Source organism: Tetranychus urticae, chromosome 1 (genome assembly GCF_039701765.1).
Source record: "Tetranychus urticae isolate SD_2017Ah chromosome 1, NJAU_TeUrti_SD_1.0, whole genome shotgun sequence".
NCBI classification, from domain to species: Eukaryota; Metazoa; Arthropoda; class Arachnida; order Trombidiformes; family Tetranychidae; genus Tetranychus; species Tetranychus urticae.
The window spans coordinates 6,385,981-6,400,500 of record NC_142958.1 but is presented as its reverse complement, the minus strand read 5'-3'; the positions used below and the strand labels follow the sequence as shown (position 1 = coordinate 6,400,500).

General features: G+C 31.7%; 3 protein-coding genes across 8 annotated transcripts; 1 reads left to right on the top strand and 2 right to left on the bottom strand.

The window, feature by feature from the left end:
• Positions 1–4,801: 4,801 nt before the first annotated feature.
• Positions 4,802–6,650, bottom strand: RtcB (RtcB RNA ligase). The gene has a single exon (XM_025161886.2). It carries the CDS (start codon positions 6,433–6,435, stop codon positions 4,915–4,917), a length of 1,521 nt encoding a protein of 506 aa, XP_025017654.1. The 5' UTR covers positions 6,436–6,650; the 3' UTR covers positions 4,802–4,914.
• A 692-nt stretch (positions 6,651–7,342) lies between these two features.
• Positions 7,343–9,245, bottom strand: LOC107367242 (uncharacterized). Of its 2 annotated transcripts, none has more exons than XR_016197919.1 (3): positions 8,044–9,245; positions 7,747–7,985; positions 7,343–7,646 (listed from the first exon to the last, which is right to left on the bottom strand). XR_016197919.1 is itself a non-coding variant. In XM_015934930.3 (3 exons), the coding sequence occupies exons 1-3, from the start codon at positions 9,125–9,127 to the stop codon at positions 7,540–7,542; spliced, it is 1,419 nt and encodes a 472-aa protein (XP_015790416.2). In that variant the 5' UTR covers positions 9,128–9,241; the 3' UTR covers positions 7,343–7,539. The 2 variants fall into 2 exon arrangements, 1 of the variants encoding a protein (XP_015790416.2); XM_015934930.3 differs by having other exon boundaries at positions 7,747–7,970; positions 8,040–9,241.
• Positions 8,043–14,300, top strand: LOC107367243 (forkhead box protein N4-like). Of its 5 annotated transcripts, XR_003083238.2 has the most exons (7): positions 8,043–8,169; positions 8,247–8,362; positions 8,623–8,982; positions 9,503–9,787; positions 11,034–11,577; positions 11,648–11,922; positions 12,102–14,300. XR_003083238.2 is itself a non-coding variant. In XM_089266238.1 (5 exons), exons 3-5 carry the CDS (start codon positions 11,540–11,542, stop codon positions 12,143–12,145), a joined length of 306 nt encoding a protein of 101 aa, XP_089122364.1. In that variant the 5' UTR covers positions 8,852–8,982; positions 9,503–9,717; positions 11,034–11,539; the 3' UTR covers positions 12,146–14,300. The 5 variants fall into 5 exon arrangements, 2 of the variants coding, with proteins under 2 accessions (XP_089122364.1, XP_089122363.1); XR_003083239.2 differs by lacking the exon at positions 8,247–8,362 and having other exon boundaries at positions 11,648–11,871; XR_016197920.1 differs by lacking the exon at positions 9,503–9,787 and having other exon boundaries at positions 11,648–11,871.
• Positions 14,301–14,520: the final 220 nt, after the last annotated feature.

The window sequence follows — 14,520 nt, the reverse complement described above, 5'->3', positions numbered from 1 at the left end:
CTCAGTATCATTGCTACTCTCATCACCAACAACGAAATTATCATTAATATCATTTTATCTGGATAATCATCAGCTGAAAATGGCATAAAAGTCATTTCTTTTTCAACCTCCAATTTCACATTTTGGAGGGAAACCATTCTGGCAGCCATTTCTGGTTTCTTTTTATTAATGCCATCTTTTTCCTCACCCAATTGTTTTTTTTGTGTGTTAACATTTAGTTTGTGCTTTCATATTAATTGTCAATTCATTATAAAATACCTTTAATGGTAGTAAATTTGAATTAATTAAGCTAATTTATCAATATAATAATGTTATTATTATTTCCTCTTGAAGCTGATTAATGCTGCTTGTGATTTATTTTTATCATCAACCATTTTTGTTGCTTCTTTTGTTTTATACATTTCATGTTGCGTTACCTTACATTAAATTCAATTTGTACAATGCTTTTCATTTTTAAAACTTGATGTTTAATTAATTGATTTTGTACAATTGTGCACAACTGGGCTGTTAATTTATTGAGCTATCATTATATTAACAGACAAAAGATGTTTAAAATTAAAGTGTTTCTCCTTGCTCTTCAAATGGTTTCATAAAAATGTGTGTGTGTAAGTTCATAAGTATCTTAATAATAATGTTAACAATATATTTTTGATAAATTGTATTATTATGGAACACAATTTAAAAAGTAAATTATAAAATAAATTACAATTTAAGTTAGTTTGTAAAAAAAGAAGAAAAAGTTAGCAAAAAAGGCAACAAAAAAAGGACTTGAAGGTGAATCAGGAAAGGTATAATGTTGACATTAAGATGAAGCTAAAGTTGGATGTTGAACTCACCCTCACATAATCATAATCATCATAATAGAGTTGATCATAATCATGATGAACAATTTGATCAAGTTAATTGTGCTCTTTGAATGTTGAAAAATTAGTTTTGATCCAGCCGTTCATTTACATGTTATTTTGAAACATTTTTAGTGAAGGTAAAAGCAACTGGAAAGAACCATTTTTACCCGAAAAAAAATGAAATGAACCCAAAAAATTATTATATTCATGAGGAAATGATGTTTACTCATCTCACCATCATCTTATCTTGATGATGTCCTAAGATGCTGATAATTATTATGGTGATGATGATGATAATAATGGTGATAATGTTGATTCCTTTCTCATGTTATTCGGTCATTTTAGCCATTTACTGGTTCAATTATCTTGCTAAATAATATAATCATAAGTTAATGTTTAGCAGAAGAAAAAAAGTTCACTTTTTTCCATCTTTCCTCATCATCAGCAGTTGATGATTTTCATGAATCCAAATATTCATGTTCAACTCACGTCTTGACCAAAAAGATGACTCCAGATGAAAATTAAGTTAAAGGTGAAAATTTCAATGTTTTTACAAAAAAATTCAAATCAAGTAAACTGTTGATTTTCTGGACAATGTCGTTGCTCTGAAATTGCAACAAAATGTCAAACTCATAGTAATTTTCAATTTAACTGTAATTTTATTTTCTAGCTTCTGAATGAACTACAAATCTAATGCATTCTTTGCAGCAATTTCATATTTGCCTTTTATCTCTGAACTGAGAATTGAAATGCTCTGAACAATCTTGATTCTCAACCCTGCAGCAGCATCAAATACTGGATCAGGACCAGCAACAGATAATTTCACGAACCTAAATGTTATCATAAGCTTTGACTGAGCTCAGAAACGCGAGAATATCGAATAACTTTTTTATTTTTCAAGATTTCTTGATCTCAAAAAATGAACAATTGCTTGAATAATATCAAATTTTGATCTTTTTTTGAAAGCTAATTTAATTTACAGTTTGTCTTGAAGTCTACTCGACTAGAGATTCAAAATTAAATTTTAAGCTTCCATTTGTTTTAATGCAAAGTCTGCTTTTACTGTCGTTCAAATTATGAATTGGAAATTATTCGAAAATTGGATTTCTTTTTCCGTAAATTAGATGATCGAATGTCTCACTTGAAAATTTCTATTCTTATCTTCCTTCAGGGTGGGTCAACATGATGGGTCAGTCATGATTGGGTTGTCCATCATTTCATTTGTTCCTGTTTACTTTGAATGGTCAAGTTCAAGTTCCCATAAAATTAGATTCAACTCTTTTCTCTTCATCACACCACATCCAACATCATCTTTATTTTTACCTTTTGCATTTGTTTACCTTGTCTACCTGAATCGCAGTGAATATGTTTACTTGTTTTCCCATCGGAATGACAAAAAAAACGGTTTCTTTAGCTATTGTAGTTGATTATTATTTTGATTATTATTATGATGATGATGATGATGATCAACTAGCGCTATTGTGTGTGAGTTAGTTCATTTGTCGCCTTTTTTTCCTTCAAAAATGTAATCAAATGCATACAATTATTAGTAATTACTTGTTTCACTTGTAATCAAGACTCGCTTTTTGTTGAGTCTCAACTTGAATTTCATCTTCTTTTTTTTCTTCACCTTCTTAGGTTTCATCTAAATATCATTGTTCATGTTTATAAATTGTTGACAAATTGTTGCCCATCATCATTAATATTATCATCATTTACATCATGTTTTCATCTTTATCTTAATTTACAATCAACTTAATATAAATTCAGTCATTTACACATATAAGTATCTTCTTCTTCCATTCATTTACTAGATCTTTATTAGGCTACTTTTGAGTTTCAGTTTAATTTGCTGTCATTTAATTGTGCATTTTTTTAATGATGATGACTTTATTTGTTTGCCAGGTTAATTGTTAACCATCATTAATGTGTCTACTGATAGACTACTTGAAACAATTGGTTTTAAATGCATTTGTTTTGATGGACAAAAGCACAAGAAATTCAATTGTATTTTAACCAGTTTTTTAAAGATTGACTATTGGATGGTTAGATAGGTTTTTGGTAATTATAAGGCAAGACCAGAAATTATGCTTTTTATGCTTTCTGATTGATCATTTTTATAAGGTTTTTATTTACTTTCAGTTGTTAAGTCATTATAATGTTTGTTAAGCATACAAAAGTTAATTATCTTACTTTAATTACAAGTCAATTGACTGAGGTTGTTGGTAATAGTTAAAATTATAATTAAGAAAATCTTTTTTGTATTTAGCGCTTCTAGAAAAAAGCATTTTCTTCTCTGTTTACTTTCTGCCTTTTTTTCACCACTGGTCAATAGGTTCAATTGTTATTAGATAACTGTTGTTAATTGTTGCCGTTGATGTGTGTTCATTGTGTTGGATAAAATAACCATTGAATAAATGCCAATGGAAACTTTCAACGTTAATTGGGTGATCACATTACTTTGGTTAATTTGCTGCGATTGAGTGAAGTTTCCATTTTTTAATGGGTAATTAAGGGTAAGTTTTGTTCTGTTTTTCAGGCTAAGTTTATCAGTCAAATAAATCAAAATATTGAGCTTTTTTTGTGTTGATTGTTGCTTGTTTCTTTTTCCTATTTCCTTTTCAATGATAATATTGATGATGAGGGGAGGTGGAGGAGGAGGGTTGAGAGAAAAGGAGAGAGAAAGAGTGAGTATTGATGTTGAAGTAAAAAGTGCCTTGTAATGGGAAAGAAAAACAAGAAAACAAAATAAATTGTAAAAACTCACAAGATATGATGGAGAGTGAGAGAGAATTGGTTACAATTAACATTATGTCAATGAGAAGAGGCAATAAAAATGATTTTTGGTTGAGCTTGTTGAAAAATGTATCAAGTCACATCAAAAGGCTATTAAAAGCAATTTGAGGAAAACCATTAATGTTTTTCAATTTGATATTTCACTTTAGACCGCTGGTTGCTTGTTGATTGGGGGCAAGAATGGCCAGGAAAACAAGTTTATTTGCCATTTCTTTCCAGAACAATTTCATTGTCAGATATTTAATCTGCCTGGAAACGTATTGAGTGGTTCCATTCAAGGATATAATTGTAACTTCAACAAATTTAAACAACTTGATCCGGTGATATGTTACCAGCAAATTTTCATCTAATTGTCTGCATTTACCAGAGCAATGACCAACTGGGGTGATCCTGGAATCCTTGTTTTTAATTGTTAATAAATTATTGGTGAAACAGTAATCCTTTATTGGCTTTTTTAGGTAAAATTGTTTCATCTGATCATCACATGAGGATTTTCCAGTCTAGTTATTACCGGTGTGATACCAAAATTATTGATGATTAGCTATTTGCAGGTATTAGGTAGAAATTAATTTCAACAGCAATTGTAATATAAACATCATTTATCATATTTTTCAGTTTCAATCCATGTGAAGAGTAAAAATTTGCATTCACAAGTTTCTTTTTCTCATGCGTTTTCTTAGAGAATGCAGGTTTTTTTTCATATTGTGAATGTAATAATGGTAAGCCATTTCCTGGATTAATTTAGTAACAAAGTTGATTGAGAATCTGAGACTTTTAGAAAATATTTCTCTTGTTTCATTCAGATTATTGTTAGATAACAATTAATTGAAGTAAAGTGTAATCAATCTTGCATCATTGTGTAGAAAAAGAATTGCATTTTTGACAAGTAATTAATTTTACAAAACAAATATCCGCCCTTTGAGCATTAAATTGTTGGTATTCTGTGGAGATCCTTTCTTTAAACCAATGTAGATCACAATGAGAGGGATTTAATGCTTAAATAAGTGACTTTCAATTAGAATAAAGGAGAAAAACTGGTTTCCGTAAATTTTTCAGTCAATAGTAACGCTCAATTGACAATGAAGTAGTTAACGTAGATGTAGCACTAATTGTGTATTGTGTAAAGAGGAGTCACGATGGGTTGAAAAGGTTTGAAGAAGTCAAATTATCACTGATTTTATGTGATCAACATTTATGAAACAATAATTTATAAAGAATAATCAAGTTGAGTATACAATCATAATTTTCATTTTTTGCAGCTGCGAATTAGAAATTATCCCTTAATCACAGCAATGGGCCTTAACTTAAAACATTTAGCACTGATTCCAACAGCATGACAGGTATCAACAACATCAGTTACATTTTTATAAGATTCTGGTGCTTCTTCCATCACCAGTTTAGGCGAAGCGACACGGATAGCAATTCCTTGTTTATTTAATTTATCAAGAACATCTTGATATGATATATCTCTTCTCGACTTAGATCGTGACAAAGCTCTTCCAGCTCCATGACATGTTGTTCCAAAGGTTTGGCTCATTCCTTTTTCAGTGCCTGTTAATACATATGAACATGTTCCCATAGTACCACCAATCAAAACAGGTTGACCAGTTAGCTGATAATCTACAGGAATTAGAGGATGGTGAGGTGGAAAAGCACGAGTAGCACCTTTACGATGTACTAACAGAGTTTTCTCTTTACCATTAACCATATGTCTTTCAGTTTTAGCAATATTATGTGAAACATCGTAAATCACTTGCATATCAAGATCATCAGGAGTTGAATTAAATGTTTTAGCAAAAGCTTGCCTAGTCAAAAAAGTCATGGAGCTACGATTAACCCAAGCAAAATTGGCAGCAGCGGACATAGATTTCAGGTAATCTTGACCTTCTTGACTTTGTACGTAAGCACAAGCAAGTTGTCTATCATTGACTTCGATCTTGTCTCTTTTCATAGCTTTCTCCATGACCAAAAGAGCGTCAGTAGCAACCTGGTGACCAAATCCTCTTGATCCACTATGGATCATGACACAAACTTGGCCAGTTGTTTCAATTCCCATCTTAGAAGCATTACGGGAATCAAAGATTTCGTCGACTACTTGAATTTCAGCATAGTGATTACCGGCACCAAGTGTTCCTAGTTGAGGTAAACCTCGCTTTTTGGCTTTGGGAGAAACTTTGGCTGGATCAGCATTTAACATTCTTCCATATTCTTCACAGTGTTCTTTGTCCTCGGCCCAAGCATATCCTTCACGGAGACTCCAATCCATACCCATTTCCAAGGCTTCTTCCAAATCTCTTGCATTCATTGGAATAATACCTTTTGAACCAACACCTACAGGTATATGATCAAACATACTTTGAGCAATTTTTTCTTTCATGGGCTGAACATCTTTTTCCATCAAATTTGTACGGACCAACCGAACACCACAATTGATGTCAAACCCAACGCCACCAGGAGAAACAATAGCTTTGGGATCATCTAAATCAAAAGCTGCCATATTACCGATAGCAAAGCCATAACCAGAGTGGACATCAGGGAGACCAATTGATCTGTGAACAATTCCTGGCAAAGCAGCAACATTACCAATTTGTTTCACAGCTGGAAGAAACCCACCAATATTACCAGGACGGCAACTGTTTTTCAGTTCATCAAGCATGAGTCTCTCGAGATTTTCATTGACGAAGAAGATTCCTTCCACGTTCATGTTAGGAACAAAATCTTTCTTTATCCTCCAAGTCATTGGTTTAATTTTTTCAAGGAAAGCACATTCCTCTTCATAGCTTCGAACACCCATTTTTCTCAAGTTGTCAGTGATAGATTAAACTAAAAAATGAAATATACAAGTGACACAAGTTGTAATAAGACCTTAACAAAAATAAAGCGTTGTTTTAAATTGAGTGACAATTGCACGAGGACTCTCCAATTTGATTAAATAGATCACTGCGATAGAGTCATGTAATGAAGAAAATTGTTTACCTTTCATTCTGGTCGCAGGATTCAGAATATCGATATCTAGACAGAAAATACTCGATACCAAGAGCCAATCCTAGCACTGGCAAGCTTGACAAGTCGGATATTCACGACAAAGATATAACCGAACTTATTCAAAGATTTGGAATTGAAGATTAAACAAATTTGAAAATTAGATGAAGAGTATTTTGTTCAAAAAGAGAGTTTAAACAACAAAAATTAAAAAGAGATCAAGAAACTGATTGAATGATCCGAGTATATTTTCTCATTTCCTTTTGATTGGCGTTCAATTATTCCAAGTCTAATTGTTTTCTGATTGTACTACTGAATTCAAATTCAACTTTTCCTATTTTTAATTTGCTTAAATTACGATTCTTTGAACGGAAAATGGAGTTTTATTTGATTCAAAGAGTTTTTCTGGATAATCAGTCTAAGACTTAAAAGATCATTCCACAGCACTTTCGTCTTCCAAGCTTCGAAAGCTTAGTACTAGATGTACACAAAATCCATTAATATTTCACTCACATCACGAATTAAATCGAGTTGATATTAATTTACTTAAATTAAATCAAAAAAAACGAAAAGTTTAATAAAGAAAAGCTATAAGCGCATAGTTCCATCTATTGAAGGAATTGGAAACTTCGTATTTTGCTACAGTTTTCAAACATCTCAATAAGTCAGGCGACAATATCCAAGTTTCCGATATTTTATGAGTATTGATGTCGTTCAGATCTTTTTAGCATGAATTTAATTTATCAATAATCAATATTAGTTAATGCAATGAAATTATTTCAGCATACAAGTCAATTTAAATATAAAATCAATATACAATTATACATAATATTTTTTAATTTCCTTAGTGATCCCCTGTTTAGTCATCTTAACCGTTAACCGGTTCAATGGTTGCTTAAGGTTTTTTTCCTAAGGATTAGTATTCCTTTGTCAATTCATTACGTTTGTAAGACTGCCTTAACATGATTAATTTTGATTGCTCCATCTCCAATAGACCAACTTTGAGCAAATCTTCACACACCTCTATTGTTATACATGGGTTAATCAGAAAAAAGAAAGGATTAATAAACTTTGTTTATACCAAAGATTAACATATTTGTTGGTTCTTTGATTCGCATCTTACCTGGACCAGACAGACAATGATATAAGCTTGTAACATCTTTAATACATTGTTTGCTGATTTCCCAGGCTAAACATGTTTTATGGTTCCAATTGATTGTCCATTTGTATCCCTTCATTGCTGTTCGATGTACTTCTGTCTTATGGAACCAGTTACAGGTTGTTAAACTGTGCCTCAATGAGTTTTTCCAATGTAACTCTGCTGTCTCAAAGTAAGGAAAACACTTGCTGTTCGGTGAAAAAAGGTGAGATTAATAGTTGTTCAAGCTTCGATATAATCATATTTTATTTACTTACCACAGGAAACTGTATATGCCTGAAACCTCAATCATCATTTCTTCATCGGATCCACACAAAATGGCAAAAGCACACAAAATATTATGTGAAAATTTGGGTTTCAAGTAACTTCCACTTCGACTGTCCAATGGTATGTATAAGTATTCAACGACTAGAATTCTATCTTTAGCAACTCGGTCGGCTTTTCGATTTAATAATTTTCGATAGTACTTTTCATGCTTCCGACAACAACACACTGCTACTGTTAAATTGGATGTTGGTTGAAATGGAGAAACATCGGCAAGAGAGTCACAGGAACCATCAGAAGTCATGGATTGATGTTTGTAAGAGTCATCTTGATTGTTAACTTCATGTTTATAATTTACTTCCGACTCTGGAAAAATGTTCATTACTTGAGAACTGACGGAATACGGAACAAAATGTGTTTCTGGGTAAACATTCGGAGTTTGATTTTCTTTTTCTGCTTTGCAATCGAAATCTTTACTTTCTAAATTTCCATTCACCAAGCTGGCTTCTAAGAATTCTGATTTGACATTTTCACCATTTTGAAATATTTCATCCAATCTTTTTTGGGTTTCTTCAGCATTCCAACATCGCACTTCACCATTTGAGCTTAGTTCCTCACCATGATTATCACCATCACCATCACCATCAACGTCAACATCAACATCAGCTGCATCAAAATCTTTGATTATGTCACACGAATCCTCCAACAGGCAATCAATAATTAACTGGTCATTTGGGTAGTCATCATCGGCAAAATTGTCAAATTCGTCTTGTAAATTTTCATCTGGCAACTTTTCATCAATCCTGGTTATTTTATCTTCTTTAACATCAGCAGTGAAAGGGATTGGTGACAGACCGACTGGATTCAATTGGGTCAATAGAGATTCATAAGGTCCTTCAATATCTGTCAAAGGGGAATAATTAATTTCATCTAAAGGTATGTCAATATCAATTAACTTAGGGATAAATTCTTGAGGATAATTAGTGATGATTGAACTGGTTAATATAGGATCATGATTAGGATCTATTAGATAATCATTAGATTTAGTATTATAATTTAAAAGAACTGAAAAGTAATCCATTTTCTTTAGTTTCTTGTAAACAGAATATTCTTTTTTTCATGCATAAATAAAATAAAGTTAAAATAATGTAATACTTATAAAAGTCAAGACTAAATAAATTAATTGACGCTTCTCCGTCCATTATTTATAAGTTTTTCACAGCTTTATTGATGAATTATGCTACAGTTAGATGAATTAGCTTTTTGTAGCTCATAATTTACAGTCTTGCCAAGCTTAACTTGCTTTTCCGTGGCGTACGCAACGTACATACCATTCGCATAACATGCCAGTTAGAGTTTTCATAAATGGTCAAGCAAATCAATTAAGCTTTCACCAAAAAAATCTATCCAAATTATAAAAATTCTAATAAAATTTTCCAACATTTTCTCATTCTAGGTGTATATATATTCATGGGAAATAATTTCTGGATACATTTGCAGCAAAAAACGGTCAGAATATCAATCGAAGGAAGAACCAACGAATGCTATGATAATGAACAAGAATGGTCAAAGACTCGTGATCTTCAAAGAAAAAATAAATTGGAAAGGCACAAAAAGGACACGAATAGTTTGAATAAGCTTGAAATTGTTGGTAAATTGGATCAAGTCAAGGTGCGCACATTGGGAAAGACAGATTAGCCTTTTGGCTGGAATTAAAGTTATTAGAATTACTTCTATTTAGGTGATTAGATGTGCTTATGAGAATAACGGGAAAACAAGTTTACTGATCTGTATAACAACCACTTGAACATATGGATGAACCGACTTTTCAAGCTTAACGTTAAACAGGGACTTAATTCTTTCCTTATTCACCTTTTCGATTATCATTAGTATTAATCATAATAGGAATAATACAATTACTAGGAATATTCATTTATATTATGATTATTAGTATTACTATTAGTTTTTGTGGTTTCAGTAATCACAAGTAAATCGAAACTTGGTGGTCTTTTACCGTCTTTTCATCATTTAATATAACTTACTCTTTATGCTATTTTCCAGGCCGGCTTAAGAGGATTAAATTTGGTTTCGCTGTTTTGGTTACGCTTTGTCCATACAAACACAGCAACAACCACGATCAAAAAGGGAAAATTAAACCAAGACGTCTTTTTTTATTATTTAATTGGAATACATTGTAATGGATAGGACCATGGATTGTTGTGTGCAACAACAAAGAGACAGGCGATGATGGTGAATGTCAAAACCAACAGCAAAAAGGCTCAATAATAACAAGCAAAGAGACCAACAATATATGGCTGGTTAAGCAGGTAAGAAAACTCCGGATTATACTTAGTTAATATATGTATATACTTATTTGGATAATCCGGAGTTTTCTTACTTGCTTAACCAGCCATATATTGTGAGCCTTTTTGCTGTTGGTTTTGACATTCATCATCATCGCCTGTCTCTTTGTTGTTGTACACAACAATCCATGGTCCTATCCATGGCACAATGTATTCCAATCAAATATTAAAAAAGACGTCTTGGTTTAATTTTCCTATTTGATCGTGGTTGTTGCTGTGTTTGTATGGACAAAGAGCAACCAAAACAGCGAAACCAAATTTAATCCTCTTAAGCCGGCCTGGAAAATAGCATAAAGAGTAAGTTATATTAAATGATGAAAAGACGGTAAAAGACCACAAAGGTTCGATTTACTTGTGATTACCGAAACCCACAATAACTTTTAGTAATACTAATAATCATAATATAAATGAATTTTCCTAGTGATTGTACTATTCCTATTATGATTAATACTAATGATAATCGAAAAGGTTTCCTTTGACCATTCTTGTTTCAATCGGAGGAAAAAAATTCTGACCTTTTTGTAGCTAATGTTTTGATTCTAAAGATCACTTCCCATGAATATGTATGCACCTAGAATTAGAAAATTTTAGAAAATTGTAGTGATACTTTCATAATTTGTTCAGATTTTTGGTGAAAGCTTGATTAATTTACGCGACCATTTATGAAGACTCTAACTGGCATGTTTCAGGAATGGTATGTACGCAACGCATCCACGGAAAAGCAAAATTAGCAAGTTAAGCTTGGCAAGAATGTAAATTATTAGCTACAAAAAGACGTGAATGGAGGTTCAGAAAGTAAAGAGTTCGATTGAAAATCAGAAAAAGGAAAATCAAACTCAGAATGTTTACCCAGAAACGCATTTGATGTCGCATTCTGCCAGTTCACAAGTAATAACCATTTTTCCAGAGTCGGAAGATAACAAACATGAGGTTAACTATCAAGATCACCCTTACAAACTTCAATCCATGACTTCTGATGCTTCCTGTGACTCTCTTGCCGATGTTTCAGAATCTTAGTTGTTGACTACTTATACACACTATTGGACAGTCGAAGTGGAAGTTACTTGAAACCCAAATTTTCACATAATATTCTATGTGCTTTTGCCATTTTATGTGGATCCGATGAAGAAATGATGAATGAGGTTTCAGGCATATACAGTTTCCTGTGGTAAGTAAATAAAATATGATTATATCGAAGCTTGAACAACTATTAATCTCACCTTTTTTTCACCGAACAGCAAGTGTTTTCCTTACTTTGAGACAGCAGAGTTACATTGGAAAAACTCATTGAGGCACAGTTTAACAACCTGTAACTGGTTCCATAAGACAGAAGTACATCGAACAGCAATGAAGGGATACAAATGGGCAATCAATTGGAACCATAAAACATGTTTAGCCTGGGAAATCAGCAAACAATGTATTAAAGATGTAACAAGCTTAAATCTGTGTCTCTCTGATCCAGGTAAGATTGAAAAAACATTTGGATTGTTGAAGGTTGAAACAACGATTTAAGGTAATATAAACGTGTCTGTTTTACTATTAATCTGTATTTAACTGTAAAGATTTGGGTCACATTTTATCATCCTTTATTTTTTCTTAATCATTAATAATAATAACATTATTATCAACTTGTCTGTACATTTTGTTTGGTCTGTTTGTTTACTTTAATTATTATTATTTCTATATTTACAGTTAATACGATAAACACATGGAATGATCAAAGGAGTCAAAGCTAAAGGAATCAGTGATACAAATTAGGATTGTACAAATTAATGTGCTACAACAAACCGAAAAATCTAAGATAATCATAAGATTGAATCTATTTTTTGGACAACAGATTAATACCAGGCTAATTCCAATTCTGTTGAACATGTTCACCAAGTCCACATGATTTCATCCTTATTTACACTTTCAACTGATTAATCATCACAAGTCAACACTCATCACATTAAATCGCCATCATTCAATCAAAACTGAAAATCAACCGGCAATTCATTTCCTAGTGTAAATGAGATTACGCATTTTTTGCATTCATCTCAATTTTTTTCAACTCTAATTCAAATTGTTTTATTTATTGGATTAAGAGTGATGCCAATTGTCATACTAAAGAGGATTTCTGTGTGACAATCAAAAAAAGCGATTTCACTTTTAATATTTTACCAACCAGAACATATTGTATGGATAAAACCTTGATTACATAAATCATCTCAATTTAAATTGATCAACTGAAACTAGACAACCATTAATAGATCAGGCTTCTTTAACCAGTTAATGTTACATTGGTACAGTTAATATGTAAACCTGTGTTACACTCGGATAAGTTGTTGAGTTATTAATATCACTATTTTATCAATTTAACATTTAATTAGTTTGTTATTTATCACTTGTTAACCTCAATTATACAGTTTTATTAATTTGTTAGCTTCTTTGAAAAGCTTCTTACAAAAAACTGTAATTCTTGATGCTAACAAATCAGCAATCTTGCTAATATATCTTACAATTAGTGTACCTGGTTAAGTAATAATTATCAGTGAAATATGCTTTTTGATGATTAAGCTGAGTCTGATCATGAAATTGGTCATCACACACACACAGAGCAACAATAACATTAAAGTAATAATAAAGCTGTTCAGTATTTAATCAGGTGAAAGAAAGTTTGTATTGTTAAGGTTTCACATCGATTACCGAATTAGTTGAATGAATCCTTATCAATAATAACAAATGAACACAAAAATAAAAAGGTTGTTATGAGCCTAAAGGCAACCAAGAGTAGTTGGCAATAGGCATAAGACTTGTAAGTTATCAGTGTAACCTGAAATACATTATAATATTGAAAATATCAAATCAGTCAATGTTTTCCCTTTATTATTATCATCCTCTTTACATTTAAATACATCATCTTCATCATCATCATCCTCCTCAGCTTCATTTTCAATACACTTTTTTTATTTCATGTCTACTTTTTTTTCCATGCTTAACTCTAAATGCGCTTAACAGTGAATACAAGATGAAACAGTTACCTAAATCAGATTATTTCCTATCCCAAACTATTAATCGTTCTCACTCATAATTTCTCTCTCAGTTAATTCATTTTATATTATTTTCCCTTCCTAATAGCTTCATCAACTTGATATAAATCTCACTTAAATTGTTAACCTTACATAAACTGCGTACACTTGATATGTTGATATGTTTCTTGTCTCCAATACATGGACATGTAAATGTGTAAATGGTATCAGTATTTGGGAAACAATTCAATAATCTTTTAGGCCTTCGTCCTTTTTTTAACTGGAACACTTTTATTTAACAGGATTAACCAGTTGATGAGCAATTTGTCAACAGCAATCGCACCATTATTGATTTAGTGTATAGGTATATGTACTTTGCCTAGGTAAAGATGTATTTCCGATTGGATTTACCAAGACTTCAAGACTATTATTGATAACAATGGTTAGCTTGTTCAAAGCAAACTGTATTTCTGATTGTATTACAAATTGTCTGGTTTATCAGTTGAAGTGATTGACTATTATATTTTTGGTTTGACTAGTTTGTAAAGGTAATACATTAAAAATTCAATTGATGTACAAGTACAAGTGAACAACAGTTGGTATTATAATAAAAAGCATTGATTTCATGATTGCTAACTGTCACTTGGCCAAGTCTTTAATCATTGAAATATCTTGATTCACTTTTGTTGATAATAGCCATACACAGACACATACACGAATTAATTGTTGTCAACAGTCGATAAAGTCAACTGCTATTGACAACTTTACAGCATAGTCTAAAAGGATAAAATGTTCAAGATGAACTTCAAGCTGAAGGTGTTTTTGTTGTCGATCATCTTGACTTTGATGATGTATTTTGTTGTTGCTGGGGTTGTTGATTTGATTTGAGGTAAAAAACACGTCTATTATTATATTAAAAAGAACAATTTACATTACAATCTTCTCTTTCAATTAGACCACTTGAAGTAATGAGATTTTCAAGTGGAGTAATGCTGCATCCGAACAATGTTTAAGCCTAACCGGTAAAAAATTGAGAAGCGGCAGATTCAATTGTTGAATCTTGTCTTTTTGAAGATTGATAAAAATGACTTGAATTATGATTA

Bases quoted from the DNA above. Each gene is read 5' to 3' on its own strand.
- RtcB (XM_025161886.2), bottom strand. From the start codon at position 6,435: ATGGGTGTTCGAAGCTATGAAGAGGAATGTGCTTTCCTTGAAAAAATT.
- LOC107367242 (XM_015934930.3), bottom strand. From the start codon at position 9,127: ATGGATTACTTTTCAGTTCTTTTAAATTATAATACTAAATCTAATGAT. The intron at 7,971-8,039 runs GTAAGTAAATAA...TTCACCGAACAG, and splicing joins GGCATATACAGTTTCCTGTG to CAAGTGTTTTCCTTACTTTG. The intron at 7,647-7,746 runs GTAAGATGCGAA...GTATAACAATAG, and splicing joins TCATTGTCTGTCTGGTCCAG to AGGTGTGTGAAGATTTGCTC.
- LOC107367243 (XM_089266238.1), top strand. From the start codon at position 11,540: ATGATGAATGAGGTTTCAGGCATATACAGTTTCCTGTG. The intron at 11,578-11,647 runs GTAAGTAAATAA...TTCACCGAACAG, and splicing joins GGCATATACAGTTTCCTGTG to CAAGTGTTTTCCTTACTTTG. The intron at 11,872-12,101 runs GTAAGATTGAAA...CTATATTTACAG, and splicing joins TCTGTGTCTCTCTGATCCAG to TTAATACGATAAACACATGG.